Raw genomic sequence first — 14,993 nt, forward strand, 5'->3', positions numbered from 1 at the left:
CATTTTGGGACTTTTCTATCATAATATTTTTCTTCCAATTATAGGTATTAATTGGAATTATTTTAATTGATTTATTAGCTATATATGTTTTTGTTTTTAATTTAGATTATTAATAAATTTATCCATATAATTTTCAATTATTTATATGGATTAAATATATTAGATGAATCTCATAAAATACCACTAATTAAATTATAGAAATAATAAAAGCCTGTAACAAATAAAAGTAATATATTTTATTAGTCGATAGCTAATTTAGTATCTAATTATGTCAATAAATTAGTAAAATCAAAATAGCACCGTTTATTATTAATTTATAAGATATTATACACTCATGTCACGTTAATTGACTCTTAATGGATCCTAATGGATTTTAATTGTGAAATTTAATTCGAGTTAAATTAGAAAATGCTAAAAGAATAAATATCTTGGACTTTTGGGATGGAGATAAAATAGTTTAATTGCATAATACAATAATTATCCTATATCACAAGTGTATTAGTAAAAGAATATTTTTATTAAAAATATTACTATTCTAATTTCTCTCATACAAAATTTATGATTATAATAATTTTATTTTTAATTATTAATTTATTGATATATTACTTATTAATATATTTCACTTGTATATGAGATTCTTAATGAATTTATATAATAAATGAATCACACGTAAAACTCATCATAAAAAATAACTAATACTAAAAGAAATCAATATTATCTAAGTCAATTTTATCTAATTTATTAAAGTTTAATAAATTTATGTTATTACTTATTTGTAATAAAATCTATTTAGTGCAACAGATTTTAAATCACTTTATTTTTATTGAAAGATAGTTTTAATGATTATCTGAGATAAATTATTGATTTCTAGTTCGACCTCGGTTAAATATTAGACCCTTAACCATATAATTTAAGCAGATTAAAAATGAAAATATAAATTATTATTTACACTAATTGTATACTATCGTAGCTTCATCTTCTATAATAAAAATAATAATCTTCATCCTCTCCTCTAGAGCATAGCATTTAAATCTCACCAATATTATAACTCTTTCGATTAATAATAAATAAAATTACTCATAAGTTATTCTAAACAAATTAATTTAGACAGATAACGTCCTTCCAATTATTTATTCGCCTTTATTATTTGTTTTTTAACGTTTTTGCTACACAAATTTTGTTGTTTAATTATTTCGAAGGCATTACCTGTTTGATTATTATCACTGTCATTATTATATAAGAAACGAAATCTCAAAATTTTGCTGATCCTTCTTTAAGATTACGAGGTGGAAAAAGAACATTTACAAGTAGTTGGCACAAATCAAGGATTAAGAGGATAATAAAATTGAGGGGCTAAAATGTCTTTTTTCTTCTTTTCTTTTTTCAATTTTTTTTTTCAGAGAGCACCAATGTTTTTAAGGCCAAGAACAACCCCAACACCAATTATGTGGCCAACAGTACCACAAGCCAAGGTATCGGCAAGAGTGAAACCAGCTGGGTCACCAGTTTGCAAGCCAGAGTCCCTGACTTCAAGCTTCAATCCTGCAGTTGCCTTCCTGTTTGCTGATGGTGCCAACCCAAATCTTCCAGCAAATAGCATTAGACTTGTAGAAGTCACCATTATCTGTCCCAAAAATTAATTCCCAAAATGGGTTACGACATTTTATTTCCATTGTTATTAGGGTTTTATCGTAATTATCTATTATTACTCACCAAATTTGTTGGTGAACCAATGAAATCCATGCGAGCACCCAAAGCTCCATTTCCCTTGCGCCTCATGGGTTGAACTGCTACCTGCATGAATTACCTTGCATTGTGAGTTTAAGCTAATGAAACCTTATATAATATAAAAATTTATTTTCTAAAAGAATATTATCCTCAAAAAATATTTTCCATCCAACAAACAGAGCCCAGTGCCTAAGACAGGTATTCAAACATGGTAATACACATGAAACAAAAGCTTGATTTCATTTCCTTAGTCCATACACACAATTTAAGCAACTAAAAGGGGAAAAAAATGAAAGAGATGACTGACCAGGGATTTTTCAGAAGCAATAGGCAACTGAGGCTTCAGCCCATTGAATTGAGGGAGAGTGGTCATCATGGAGGCTGCCATTTCCACCTCTGAATGTATAAAATTGATTACAGAATAACTTCCAGATAATTCCCTTCCTTTGGCAATTTTATAAATTGGGATCTAAAAGCAATATAAACTGAACAAAAGCAATTCTGCACCACAGCCACATGTGAAATTTGTGGCTTTTAGAATGCTAGAATTGGATACACTTAGATACTTGTTGCTGAGATGGCACTATGTTATAGGGTTACTCAAACTGGATAAGGTTCTTTTGGGTCTCTTAGAAAATCTTGTAAATGAAATGTGTGAATCAAATAATGACTTATTTTCGCATACTTGGACATGGGCTGGGCTGGTACCAACCCAACATCACATATAAAGTAACAATGGCAGTGGATAGTACCTTTAGGCCTTTTGGGCCTAGGCCTAATTTCAAGCTAATCTTTGTTGTAGCCTGACCTCTTTTGATCCATAAGATTATATGTGTAATTAGTTTAAATTCTTCTTAGTTTGTTTGAAATTTTTTAAAAATATTCTAAAATTAAAAGGAATATCACTTTAATATATAAAATCCTCTTCTTCTAATTTTTTTAAATTTTTATTAAATTTACAGTGTGTTTAGTTTTTAGTCGTAAAATCAACAACAACAAAAAAATCAAAATCGTAATTTAAGAAAATTAAAAACAGTATTTTTAATATTTTAATACAGTAAAAATAAAAAAATAAATTTAATATATTTTTTTTTTTATAGTTTTCCCATTTGTTTTCCCTATCTCGTCATGATTAAGTAATTAGGTCACTTTTTATTAGAGAGCTGATCTAGTAATGTTTTTAAAAGCAAATTTTAAAGAAATAAATGGAAGAGAAAAAAAAAGAAAAAAGAAAAGGGAAACGTTACTCAAAAAAACAAGAAGAAGAAGAAGAAGAAGAAGAAGACGCGTGCCTGGGGATAGAAGCAGAAGGATTTTTCAGATAGATCCTAATAAGAAAACGCACTGCCCAAGACTAAGGAAGGAGCATCATGATTCATGGTCCCCAAAAGGACAAAATGATTTTCTCCTTCCCAAATGCTACTGTAGTGCCTGTCCTCTTTGTGGACCCAATTCTTTTCTTCTTTCTTTTAAATTTAAATGGATGTGATCAATAACTAAAATAATAATAAAAAACAATTATTTCAAACACAAGTTGATTTTATTTTTAATATTGTAATTTTATAAATATATATTTTCTTTCCCACAAATATTTATAAACTCCATTGATGTTAATCAATAACCCATAGGAGAATCTGAAATGTCATCAATTTTCCCAAATAGAGACTAAATTCAAGCAAAAAAAAAGAATAATACAATGAACATGTTGGAAATTTCTCCTGATATGAAAATTAGAATGAGGTTACTTCACAGCATTAACAGGCAAATATACCCAAAAAATAATAATAATAAAAATAAAATTCTCTAAAAGCATTAGAGGGGACAAAAAGTAGGATTTGATTTGCAAACTCCATTGATTCCATACCCCAAAAACAAGGATAAGAATAACCTGAGCAATTCCAAGTACCCAAAAAGAAAAAAGAAAAAGAAACTAAAAACTCAGCCTTAAATCTGATCCACCCCTAATTCTTTTTCCCTTTTTCATTTTCATAAACATGAGAGACGATCAAGCATATTTAAGCTTCATCCACAAGTCGACCCTCTTAAATGATCTGGCTTCTCCAGTACAAAAGCAGCAAAATCCCGGCGAATTTCCACCACACGAAGCTTGGTATATTCTTGGCCGACGGAGGCGCCGACGACCGGAGAGATCTGAGAACGCGATTCAATCAATCAAAGGGGAAATGTGCCGTGCAATTAAGAATGCTGAATGCATATATATATATATTTATAGCAGTTGATTAGAGCTGACAAAAACTCAAGGAAAACATACCCTACTCCGGATGCTGAATATACACATTTTCCATAACCTGCACAACGATGTAATGGCATTAGTATTTGTTTTGTGTTCGAACTTGAAGAAAAATGATCACTATAGCGAGTCATTATGGTGAATATCATTGTAACCACTAATTGAAAGACATTTAACAACTCAAAAGAAAATAAGTTTTTTTTTTTTTTTAATTTAGTAATTTAGAATGTATCCGGCGGAATTTTAAAATATCGCTTTAATACTTTTGACATAACTGTATACCTGAAATTTAAACTCGAAACGTTAGTTAATTTAGATGAAAAAACCTAATTTAAAATTACTATTTAGTTATTTTAGAGTTTTTCAAATCAGAATACATAAATAATCATATATCAAACCTAATTGAATATTTAAATAATATAGAAAACATAATGCTAAATGTAATACCAAATAAAAGACAAATGAAAGTTCTTATGAAACTAATGCTATTCCTATAAGAATTCAATTATAAAGATATATATTTGATTACACTTTCAATATACATAAATAATTCTCATAGGACCAATCATTATTGAATAAAAATTCAACCTAAGTAACATGGTGATAGATCAAATCACATACCTCTAGTTACTACATTCAAATTATATTAATATTTATTTCAATAAACAAACTATGTTATTTTTATTGAGAAATAGACTAATATTGATGATTTAATATATTTAGCTGACCCAGTGCATAAAAATTATTTATTTAAATTCTTAAAACATAATACATAATATATATATATATTTGAATACTGTGTGTCTTACTTGGATTACTTTTAGTAAGAATAGCAGTTCCTCCAAAATTGCAAGCAATATCAGAGTTGCCATTTTGCTGGTAATAGTTGTTGAAAGCATAGGAGGCATGAGAGAGCAGAGTGTCAGGTTCATAACAGGCTCCACCTTGCTGGATTGGCCTGCAATCTGCCAACCCTAGACCACATGCCCAGTCTAATGCATTCTGCAAATCTATTTGAGACACACCCGCAAGGGCGACACACCATGTCGTGCCCCCAAGGAATGTTGTGTTGCCTTCTGGAGGTGACAATGTTGTCACTGGAATTGATACATCTGCTTTCTCCTGCACCACTACTGCCTCCATACCCAAGACTGCAGGAAATTTATTTTAAGAAAATCATGGGTATGAATTAGTCATTCATGCATACATATCAAAAGGTCCAAATTTTAACTTCTTATAGTACACCTGGAATTACTATACTTCCTTCGTTATCTCATAGGTCATGTCATAATAAAATGTGCCCAAGGAAGAGCCAGTTTGTATCTACATTAGAAATAACAATTTAATTTAATTAAATTTTTGAATTCGAGCTTGGATACGAAAATGGGTTAAAATTTGTAAAATGTATTTTGAAACCCAACAAATGGTAACAAAAGAACCAAATGAAAATAGATTTTGTAGGAAAGAAAATGAGAAAAGTGAATTCTCTCTGATATACATGGATGTCGGATGGGCTTTGAATCACTTGTTTTGACCATCAAAGATGAGCCTCAGTTCTCAAAAGTCTTGAAGCTAAACAGGCAGTCAAAAAGACACCAATGCCATTATTAATTAATAGCAGTTTTAGAGCAATCTTCAAGCTGACAAATAAGCTACCACTCCACCCAATAAGGGAAAGGGCAAAGATGGGAGGGGAGAGAGATATGATGCATTGTCCATCAGTTATGTGCTTGTTTAGAAAACACATTTGACCCAACAAAAATTATTATTATTATTATAATGGAGCCAAGAAAAATAAATTAGTAATCAACTGGAAACAAGAAGACAAAGAGAAGCTTTAGACCAAAATAAACATAATGTCATTCTTCTTTAGAACAAAACTTTAATTCCAGGATGTTTGCATCTGAACCAAATAATATATTGTATCAGAAGAAATGAATTGAAAAAAGAGAAATTCAATTTTTTTCAGTTTTATTTAAAGAATGAGACAGGTAAAACCTCTAAAAAACCAGGTTTTAATCAACAAGATTCAAGTATTTAAAAATTGAAAAAACAAGATTCATGAGCTTGCTCGTCTCATTTTCCAGGATATGGTTGGAGTGTGTTTTGCTAGGACTTGTTTTATGCAGTGTGTTCTAGGCCTTTGGTCTCCCTCTTATTTAAAAAATTGAAAAAGCATGGCTACAAGACTTCATAAGTTCTCTTATCATTACCAAGCTAAAAGTCATATTAAACAACAAACAGAAGATATATAATAACAACCATGACCCAACAAACCAAACCCCATGAAGAAGAAGTCAAGAAAAAGAGAGAGAGGGAAAGAAAGATAATAAGTTTAAAAGAAGAAAGAAAGAAAGAAAGAAACATACCCAGAAAGCATTCCAGCAACAAAAGACACTGTATTAAAACCAATATCTTCTTTCTCATTGCAAGTAAGCTTTCTTTTCTAAAGACTTCAAAGCTTCACCCTTCTCTTAAAGCCAAAAGAAATAAAGTTCCCACTCCTAGCTCTTTAACTATGACTATCTCCTCCTCCTCCTCCTCTCTCTCTCTCTCTCTCTCTCTCTGACTGACACAAGAGTTACTCACTAGGTGAAGAAGCTATATAAATGCCTAAAGAGAGAGAATTAGTTTTGATGAAGGAATCAGCAATTTCTTCAACGGAAATTTTGCTTTTTTTTTTTTTGGGTTCTTTTGTATATTAATATTTCTCTTTTAAGGGATTATAAAGAGTGTGATATACGAAAATGGTTACAGTATTATGCAAAGAAGTTATTGGGTTCTTGAGGGGCAATGAGGCGGTGGGGCTTTTCGAAAAAGAGATATTTCATTCACGTACATAAGATTGTGAAGTCTTTGAAGCAGAAGAAGGTGACAGTGGCAGTGGCAGAGAGTCCAGCAAGCAGCAGCTCAACACTTTTTTGGGATTTTCTCAATTTTATCGCGATATCTGTCTTTTGTTTATAAGCACAATTTCTCGTAAATGAAATTAATATATACTTGTCAGTTTTATTAGATAATTTTAAAATAAAATTACTATATTTTTAGAAAATCTTTTACAGTTGATTTGATAATAATCACTTTTAAAAAAATCTTTTTATTAAAAATTAATAGCAATACAAAAAATTTCTATCTAAACTTGATATATATATATATATACAATAATTATGAAAATGACACATATAGATTAAATATTTTTATAATTTATTATTAGATGTTAACATATTTTTTATTATTTAAAATTAATAAATATGTTTCAATAATCTATCAGTTTTATATATAAATTAGAATGAATATCAAACTTGGATAAAAATTTTCTAAATAAGACATTGAAAGTAAAAAATACAATAAAAAGAATGTAAGTCGATTTGTACCTATATTGATATTAATATAAGATTTTTAAATTAAAAAAAATTATTATAAATAATATATTTTAGCATAATATATAAATAAAATTAAAAAGTAAGATTAACATAATATATATCATTTTCTTAAAAATATATAGATATTACTATGTAGAAAAATATATTTTTTAAATTATTATAATATAGAATTTATCTTTATTTATAGTTGGTCTAAATTAGAATAATTTCTTTTTTGTAATTATATAGAATATTATAAAAAAACTTAGTGTATTTCATGAATTATGCCTCTTGAGCGGTTAAGCAGCTAGTTGCAGAGTCCTTTTCTGCTCAACATAAACTCCATTCTCCTTGAATCACTCTGCGAGAGGCTGATAAGAAGCCATAAAGCTTAATTTGTGACCATTTTATCAAATATTATATGTAAAAGTTCAGGCAATAATAAATTTGAAAGTATATAATATAATAACAATTTTATAAAATGGTATAACTGATAATATTATATAATCAAAAAATTTGCTATCATTATAAATTTATTTTTAATTATAAATAATTAATTTATATTATTAATTTATTATATACGTTTTTCTATTAATATAAATTGTCAATAAATTCATATATAGCTTTTTATTATTTATATAAATTAAAATTATGTAAATAAATTTTATAATTATTAAATATTATTGATATAATTCTAGAAATAGATAAAAGAATTAATGAATAAAAATAATATATTTAATTTATCAATAACTAAATACTATATATAATTGATTGATCTAATATCTAAATTATTAAAATTAAAATAATATCAATTTTTATGATTCCGTACACCCATAGTACATTAAAACAATTTTATAATCAAAGATCTTTACTACGCTGTAACTTTGTTTAAAAATATTTTGAGATCTTTTGATGTATTTTAGAAAATATTAAAAATATAAAATAAGTAATTGAAATTTTTTGAAGACCTAAAATTTTATAATTACTATTAAATAAAATAAAAATTATTTTATATACAATGGAAAATAATTTTATTATATATCGTTAAAATTGTTTTAATAAGATAGGTTTAATACGCTTATGATTACATTTTAAATTCTTGCTAATGGTTCTTTTAAAATAAAATTATTTTAATAATTTATTAATTAATATATTATTATATATTAATATTAGAAATATAATAATTATGCTTTAGAAGAATATTTCTTTCTTTTTGTGGTATATATATTATATAGGTAATATAAAACGTGTTAAACAAGACTTTTATAGATAATAAAAATGTTTAAACTTTAAATTCAAAATCATAGGTCTTTTTTTTTTGTTCAATAATGAAATACTTCGTTAATGGGAAGGGTAAGATACATCCACTAACAGGAGCCTCTGTAGCTCAACTGGAGGGTTAGACACCCAACCAGGATTGCAAAGACAGTCAGCACTCTTAGATAACCAATCAGCACCAGCATTTGCTGACCTACTAACAAACATAAAAGCACAACAAAGGCAACCTATTTAATAATAAAGAATACCACTTTAAAACAGCTGCAATTTGTGGATCGCTATAATTTTGTCGCCAAAGACAACGTTTTGTCATGGATCGAAGGAGAAGGCAACAACGAAGCACCCCAACCATATGGCCCAAATATCACTTATGGGAAAGTCTTACAAAGCCCAATATCACACCCATTGGTCTGTAGTTTACAATATCAACGATAGAAACCCAAAGCCCATTAACAGAAATCCAAGCTTTCTACTTTCTCTTTTTGTTTTAATCATATGCTTGAGTTTATTTCCATAAAAGTGAGAGTTTATATAAATAGTTAGATTTTAATGTTTTGATTTCAGACCGAAATCACCGTAATGCTACATAGCTAACTATTTTTTATTTTTACTTCTTACTTTCATGACGTGGCATTTATTATTTTTCCACAACTGTTAAAATCAAGAGATAATTTTACAAAAATAGTAGATACCGCATCGCATCAGATGAATATGCACTTTAGTGCTAAAATGAATGTGAATTACTAGTAAGCTTTTTGTGGAAAAAAAGAAAATTTAAATTCGGAATCTCTCACTTTTAAAGTCTCATTTATTTATTTTTAAAGTATATGAAAGTATAAGAAACAAAAAAATAGAGCTATTAATTATGAAATCCAATTGGTATTTGCATCAGAGAATTATTTTGACTAAAATTTGAAGTAGGAGTCCCCTTCGTAATTAAAATCAAGCCCTGAAACTGAGCAAAATCTGGAGCCAGTGGGCTAAATTTCCAAACCTCTGAAGAAGGCAGTGAAAAGAGAGGGAGTGAAGCCATGCATTCGATTTAGTCAGAATGATGTGCTCTGTTTGGAAAGAAAGAAAAGCTGAAAAAGAAAAAAGAGTTGCGAGAGCAAAAGAAAATTATATATCGATAGCCCGATGTGGACAGCATGTAAATTTACTAAAAAAGTTCTTATTAAAACTCTTGATAATTATCTTTGATGAAGTTGTTTTGGTAATTTATTAAATAATATTACTAAATTTATACGAACTAAAATTAGAAATATAATATTAATATTTCTTAATTAGATAAGTAATGCCTTTTCTAAAAAGCAACATATTAATATTATAAATTTATAATTCATTATAAAAAATCTTTAGTTCTTTTAATTATATTTAATAATTCTTTTTAATTTTTTATACTAATGTTATAGTAATTTTTAGTTTTAATTAATATTTTAATAATCAATATTACACGCTTGACTTATCAGATAAACGACTGAAACATTAAAATTAATAATTTATATAGTATATAGCTTTATAAGAATTACAAAACATTATCAAAGTCAATTATATTACTGAATTAATTAAATGAAACTATTTTTCTTTTCACGTATTAATAAAAATTACGATAATATCTACAGATTTAGTACGATAGTAAATATATATTTTGATTTAAATAATATTTTAAATTCAAATATTTTATCCTCCTTAATCAATAATGTAAAATAGTATATAAGGTGAATCATTTGATGTGTCATTGTTGGAACTGTAAGAGCAGCCGACCGCCAACCTCAACTGCCATTGCTCTTGTTCCCACTTGCTGCTTTATATTTAACAATGACATGATTTATTTCATGTGCCTCTCCAAATGCATTGCTTTCTTTCTTATAACAACAGAGATTTTTTTTATATGTCAATAGCAAAATTCCGATCTCTTTATATATTACACCGATAGATAATTAATATATATATATATATAATTAAATAAAATATTAAAATATAAAATACTCATGTATATATACAGACAAAAAGAAATTCGTCTTTCATCCACAGCTGATTGTGATTGCGAACCTTGCTTAGCATGATACATATACAAATCAGTTCAAATGTCACATTTTTTGCTATTTATAAGGAAGCATTGCACTTGATAATGTCCATATCTAAAGTACAAATATTCATGGTTGGTCTAACATAGCATGTGCCATGTGATTAATTACCTTTCTAGTCAAGCACAGGTGACCATGGTTGCATTTCGCCAACTAATTAATATTAATAGAAATTTGTCACTTGTAATTAAATTTTTAAATAAGTGGAAGATTGATGATTAAATTTAAATTAGTATAAATTTAGATCTTATTGAACTTTAATCTAATCATTATCAAAATTATTAGATTAGTCATTTGAATGGTCAGAATCTAATTGCTTATAGGCTACTTAATATATTAACAAAATGAGATTTTATAACACTTCTTTCAAGTATAATGAGATTAAATATTCAATTATCACTTTAAATCAATGCCAAACACTCCTTTTAAAATGCAATTGGATAATCTGACTGGTCCAGATATCCATTATTTTCATATGAACAATTGAGAAATATAATCAGATCAAATCTACTTTGAAACCCATATTAAATTCTAAAACAATTAAAAAAAAAAAAAGACTAATGAGATGGACCAAATGTAGAGTCTATTAATGAGATTAATATAAAGTTGGGTATTGATGCATTTTCTACAAATTTTTGGATACCATAATAAAACCAAGAAAAAGAATGAACCTACAAAATCAGCATTTGATGACTAATATTAAAAACATAGCATTCCAGCCATTGATTTAACAAAATCAACACTTCTTCTTTTCCCAATCATATACATAAGTGCCCTTTGATTAATAAAATCCAGAGAAACCCTAATGACACCTTGTGTGACAATTATTTAGGTAACACATACAACATGCCTGGCAAGACAAGATACTGGAATGGAAGACAGAATCTTGTGGTGTTGTAATAATTAATGTATCATGTAATGAGATTATTCTTATGCTCAAAGAATAGTGAGACAAAATCTAGCAAATTGGCTAAGTAATCACTAATTATTTAAACATATCAAATCAAGCAAAATGAAGTTGAAAACATGAAAAGAGGAAGAAGAAATGATATTAAGCAAAGTGAACACTTTTGGAAACATCAGGCAAACATATTTTGATGGTACCAAGAAATCTGGATTCCAAGAACCAAGATATCCTATTCTTGATTCTCATTTTTCTTTCTTCCTATTTTTTTTTTCTCTATCTTTCTTGGTGCCAAAATCTTCTGGTTCTGAGTTGATCGTCACGAGTGATGTTAGGCAGCTGTAGATGGCAACCTGTGTAATACATTAAAGTCATTTTTCTACTCTTACTAGTTTAACTTGTATTTTTAAAAAAAAAAAAATTAATGGAATTGTCGACTGCATAATAAGATAAATTATTTTTTTTATATTTGCTATAAAAATAAAAATATATTTAGTGGAAAAAGGAAGAGAATTCAAAACCGAGACCTCTTTCTTTTAAGAGTAAAAAATTTTACCACTTAACTTAAGCCTAAAATGTAACAATTTAACTAATTTTTGCATGTATCAAATCTTATTAAGATTCTATAATTACTATCAATTCCCATCTTGAAAGCCTTAACGGTTCTAAATACATCTTTAAAAAAAAATGCATTTGATATAATAAAATACTAATACAAACACATATTATACAAATAACTTATGAATTAATATAAATTTTATAAAATAGAAAGAACTTCAGTTATATTAACAAAAATTCATCTTAATAAATGGGTTCGGGAGCAGCTATCCAAATATATCAATCCTCACTCTATAAGTACCCATAATGGCTAGGTTTTAATTTTATATTTATACCCATTTTCATATCTTATTAATGTAGAACAAAGGGTCAATTTTTCCCCCTTGAACTTGTTTCAAGGGGACCAATAAATCCAATTTCTTTTAGTTTTTTCCAACGATTTGACCCACAACTCCTATTTTGAGCTAAATAAATTCAAGTCTTGATCATATTCAATACTTGTATTGCACATGTTTATTAAAGATCGTGAATCGATAAATTATTCATAAAATTAATTATATTAATATTGATTAGTTTATTAACATGTTTGATGAAGATGGTGAAATAATATTAGTGAATATAAAGATACGACAGTAGTGAAAAAATGATGGTATTATGAGAAAAAAATTGATTAAAGAGAAAATAAATGAAAAGTATAAAAATATTTTGTATTTTAAAAAGAAAAAAAAAAGATAAATACTTTTATATTATTTTAATATATCAATGGAAAGTAAAATTTATGGGCTTAAATTGTTAGAAAAAATAAAACCAAACTAATTTAATCCAACAACACAAGTTTAGGGGATATTTAACCCTTTATCCTATTAATTTATGTTGACAATTTTTTTAATTAGAGTAGACTATATATATAAAGTGGGAGAAAATCTTGCAGTTGCATAGATGTATAATAATCAATACACCTAATCTTAATCTAAATTAATTAGTTTACAGACAACAAAAGCAATGTGAACAATTTTGGAAACATGAGGCATACATTATCTTACAATACCAATAAAAAAAAAAAAAAAAAAAGGGAAAAGAAATCCCTTGGATTCCTCAGAGCTTTCTTTTCTTTTTTCTAAATTTGGGTTGCTATTGCTACAGTGATTATGCTTCTAGTTTGTCTCTGGTTTTAGTATCTTCTTTAATATATATGTTCTAAACAGCCAATTAGGGATCACTTTGAATTCCTAGTGGGTATTATATGCTCCCCACGTTTAGGGTTCAGTTCCTTTGATTACACCACCCACAAGGACGAGCTGTAAGATGAATAATTTATGGTTCATGAGATCAAATTATTGAATTAAATAAACACATTATTAAAAAAGAAAAATGTATTTTTTTAAATGAAGTAAATTCTTTAATTAACTAATTGAAATCTTAAGTCCCAACTTCAGTTAATATTAAGAAATTATTATTATTTTCATTTATTAATTAACTTTTTTTATTATTATATAAATATAAGACGGCATAGGCTTATGCTTTTCATGCTTTAATAAAGTAGTTGCATGCAAGAGTGTATTAAGTAACATCTTAAACTTTTAGAATAAAGATAATTATTTAGATGACTTTCACATTATTAAATTATCTGGCAACACTGTTGGACTGCTATATATTTATATATAAAGTAAGTATGTATCAACAAAGAAATAAATAAATAACTGAGATTTATATATAAAGTAGATATCATGATTTTCAAGTTAATTAATGACATGTTGAAGAGAAGTTTGTCTGCACTGTAACATAATTTGTCTGATTGTCTGCCTGTCAAAACACCGGGAATATTGGCTGGGTGTTTTCCCTGCCTTTCATTTAACTAAATTTCTCTTTTCTCATCTTTTTTTAATCTCTACATTTAGCCACTAATCATCTCACTTTATTCTCTTGGTCCCTCTTAATCTAGGCATGTTTAATTAATTAATTCATTAATTCATTAATTAAGCTCTTACCATATGTTTCTTGCATTCATGTCATATATTTTTTTACTTTATTTTATTTTATTCACAAATCCATGCATTACTCACTTTATTGACTATATTATTATTATAGTAATCATAATCGTAAAAAGGTATAATCTCATGCAGGTTTTTCTAGAAAAACCAATCATGTCAGAGTTTGATCCCTTAGCTCCGGTTGTTTTGCCCAAAAATAACTTGTTTTTTATGAATTACTTTGTATTGTTCAATTGTATATATTATATAAGTTATAGAGTAATTATATATTTTTTTAGTAATATTTAAATATTTTTAATTCTTGAAATTTATATACTTTTAATTTATAATTTAATATCAAAAACATTTATACAAAAATATAAAGCTTGAAAATTCTCATTAATTGACTGTTTGATTACTAAGCCAGCAACTGGCTACTCCCGCGATTACAAGTATTTGATATATTAATTGATATAAATTTAATTAATTTTTGTATCAGTTTTAAAATTTTTGTAAGTTTATAGAAATCTAGAAAAGATAATTTTCATTGAAAATATTTTTTCTATCCATGAGAGAAAATACCTTAAAAATAAAATGGTAAGTCGTGAACTACACAACATAAATAATTATAAAAGTAAAAACTTATTTAGTGAAGAGGAGATGATTCAAACTTGAGATCTTTTCCTTTCAAGAGCAAAAATATATTTAATTCAATTGTCATGGTATTAAATAGAAAGATATAAAACAATAAAGTAAAAGCTCACTCTAGATTCAGAATTTCTTAAAGTAGGAAGATGATTGATCCTCACTCTCAACTTTTTGAAAAACTCCTTAAATCTTAAAACGAGTAATTAA

The 14,993-nt window shown here is 27.2% G+C and overlaps 2 protein-coding genes across 2 annotated transcripts; both read right to left on the reverse strand.

The window, feature by feature from the left end:
- Window positions 1–1,249: 1,249 nt before the first annotated feature.
- Window positions 1,250–2,252, reverse strand: LOC8266531 (photosystem I reaction center subunit psaK, chloroplastic). Its single transcript, XM_002526561.3, has 3 exons — window positions 2,036–2,252; window positions 1,714–1,794; window positions 1,250–1,624 (listed from the first exon to the last, which is right to left on the reverse strand). Exons 1-3 carry the CDS (start codon window positions 2,114–2,116, stop codon window positions 1,397–1,399), a joined length of 390 nt encoding a protein of 129 aa, XP_002526607.1. The 5' UTR covers window positions 2,117–2,252; the 3' UTR covers window positions 1,250–1,396.
- Window positions 2,253–3,547: 1,295 nt separating this feature from the next.
- LOC8266530 (glucan endo-1,3-beta-glucosidase 13) lies at window positions 3,548–6,862 on the reverse strand. Its single transcript, XM_015723829.3, has 4 exons — window positions 6,349–6,862; window positions 4,789–5,130; window positions 4,001–4,037; window positions 3,548–3,879 (listed from the first exon to the last, which is right to left on the reverse strand). The coding sequence occupies exons 1-4, from the start codon at window positions 6,404–6,406 to the stop codon at window positions 3,771–3,773; spliced, it is 546 nt and encodes a 181-aa protein (XP_015579315.1). The 5' UTR covers window positions 6,407–6,862; the 3' UTR covers window positions 3,548–3,770.
- Between the last annotated feature and the right edge of the window lie 8,131 nt (window positions 6,863–14,993).

Source organism: Ricinus communis, chromosome 4 (genome assembly GCF_019578655.1).
Source record: "Ricinus communis isolate WT05 ecotype wild-type chromosome 4, ASM1957865v1, whole genome shotgun sequence".
Lineage (NCBI taxonomy): Eukaryota > Viridiplantae > Streptophyta > Magnoliopsida > Malpighiales > Euphorbiaceae > Ricinus > Ricinus communis.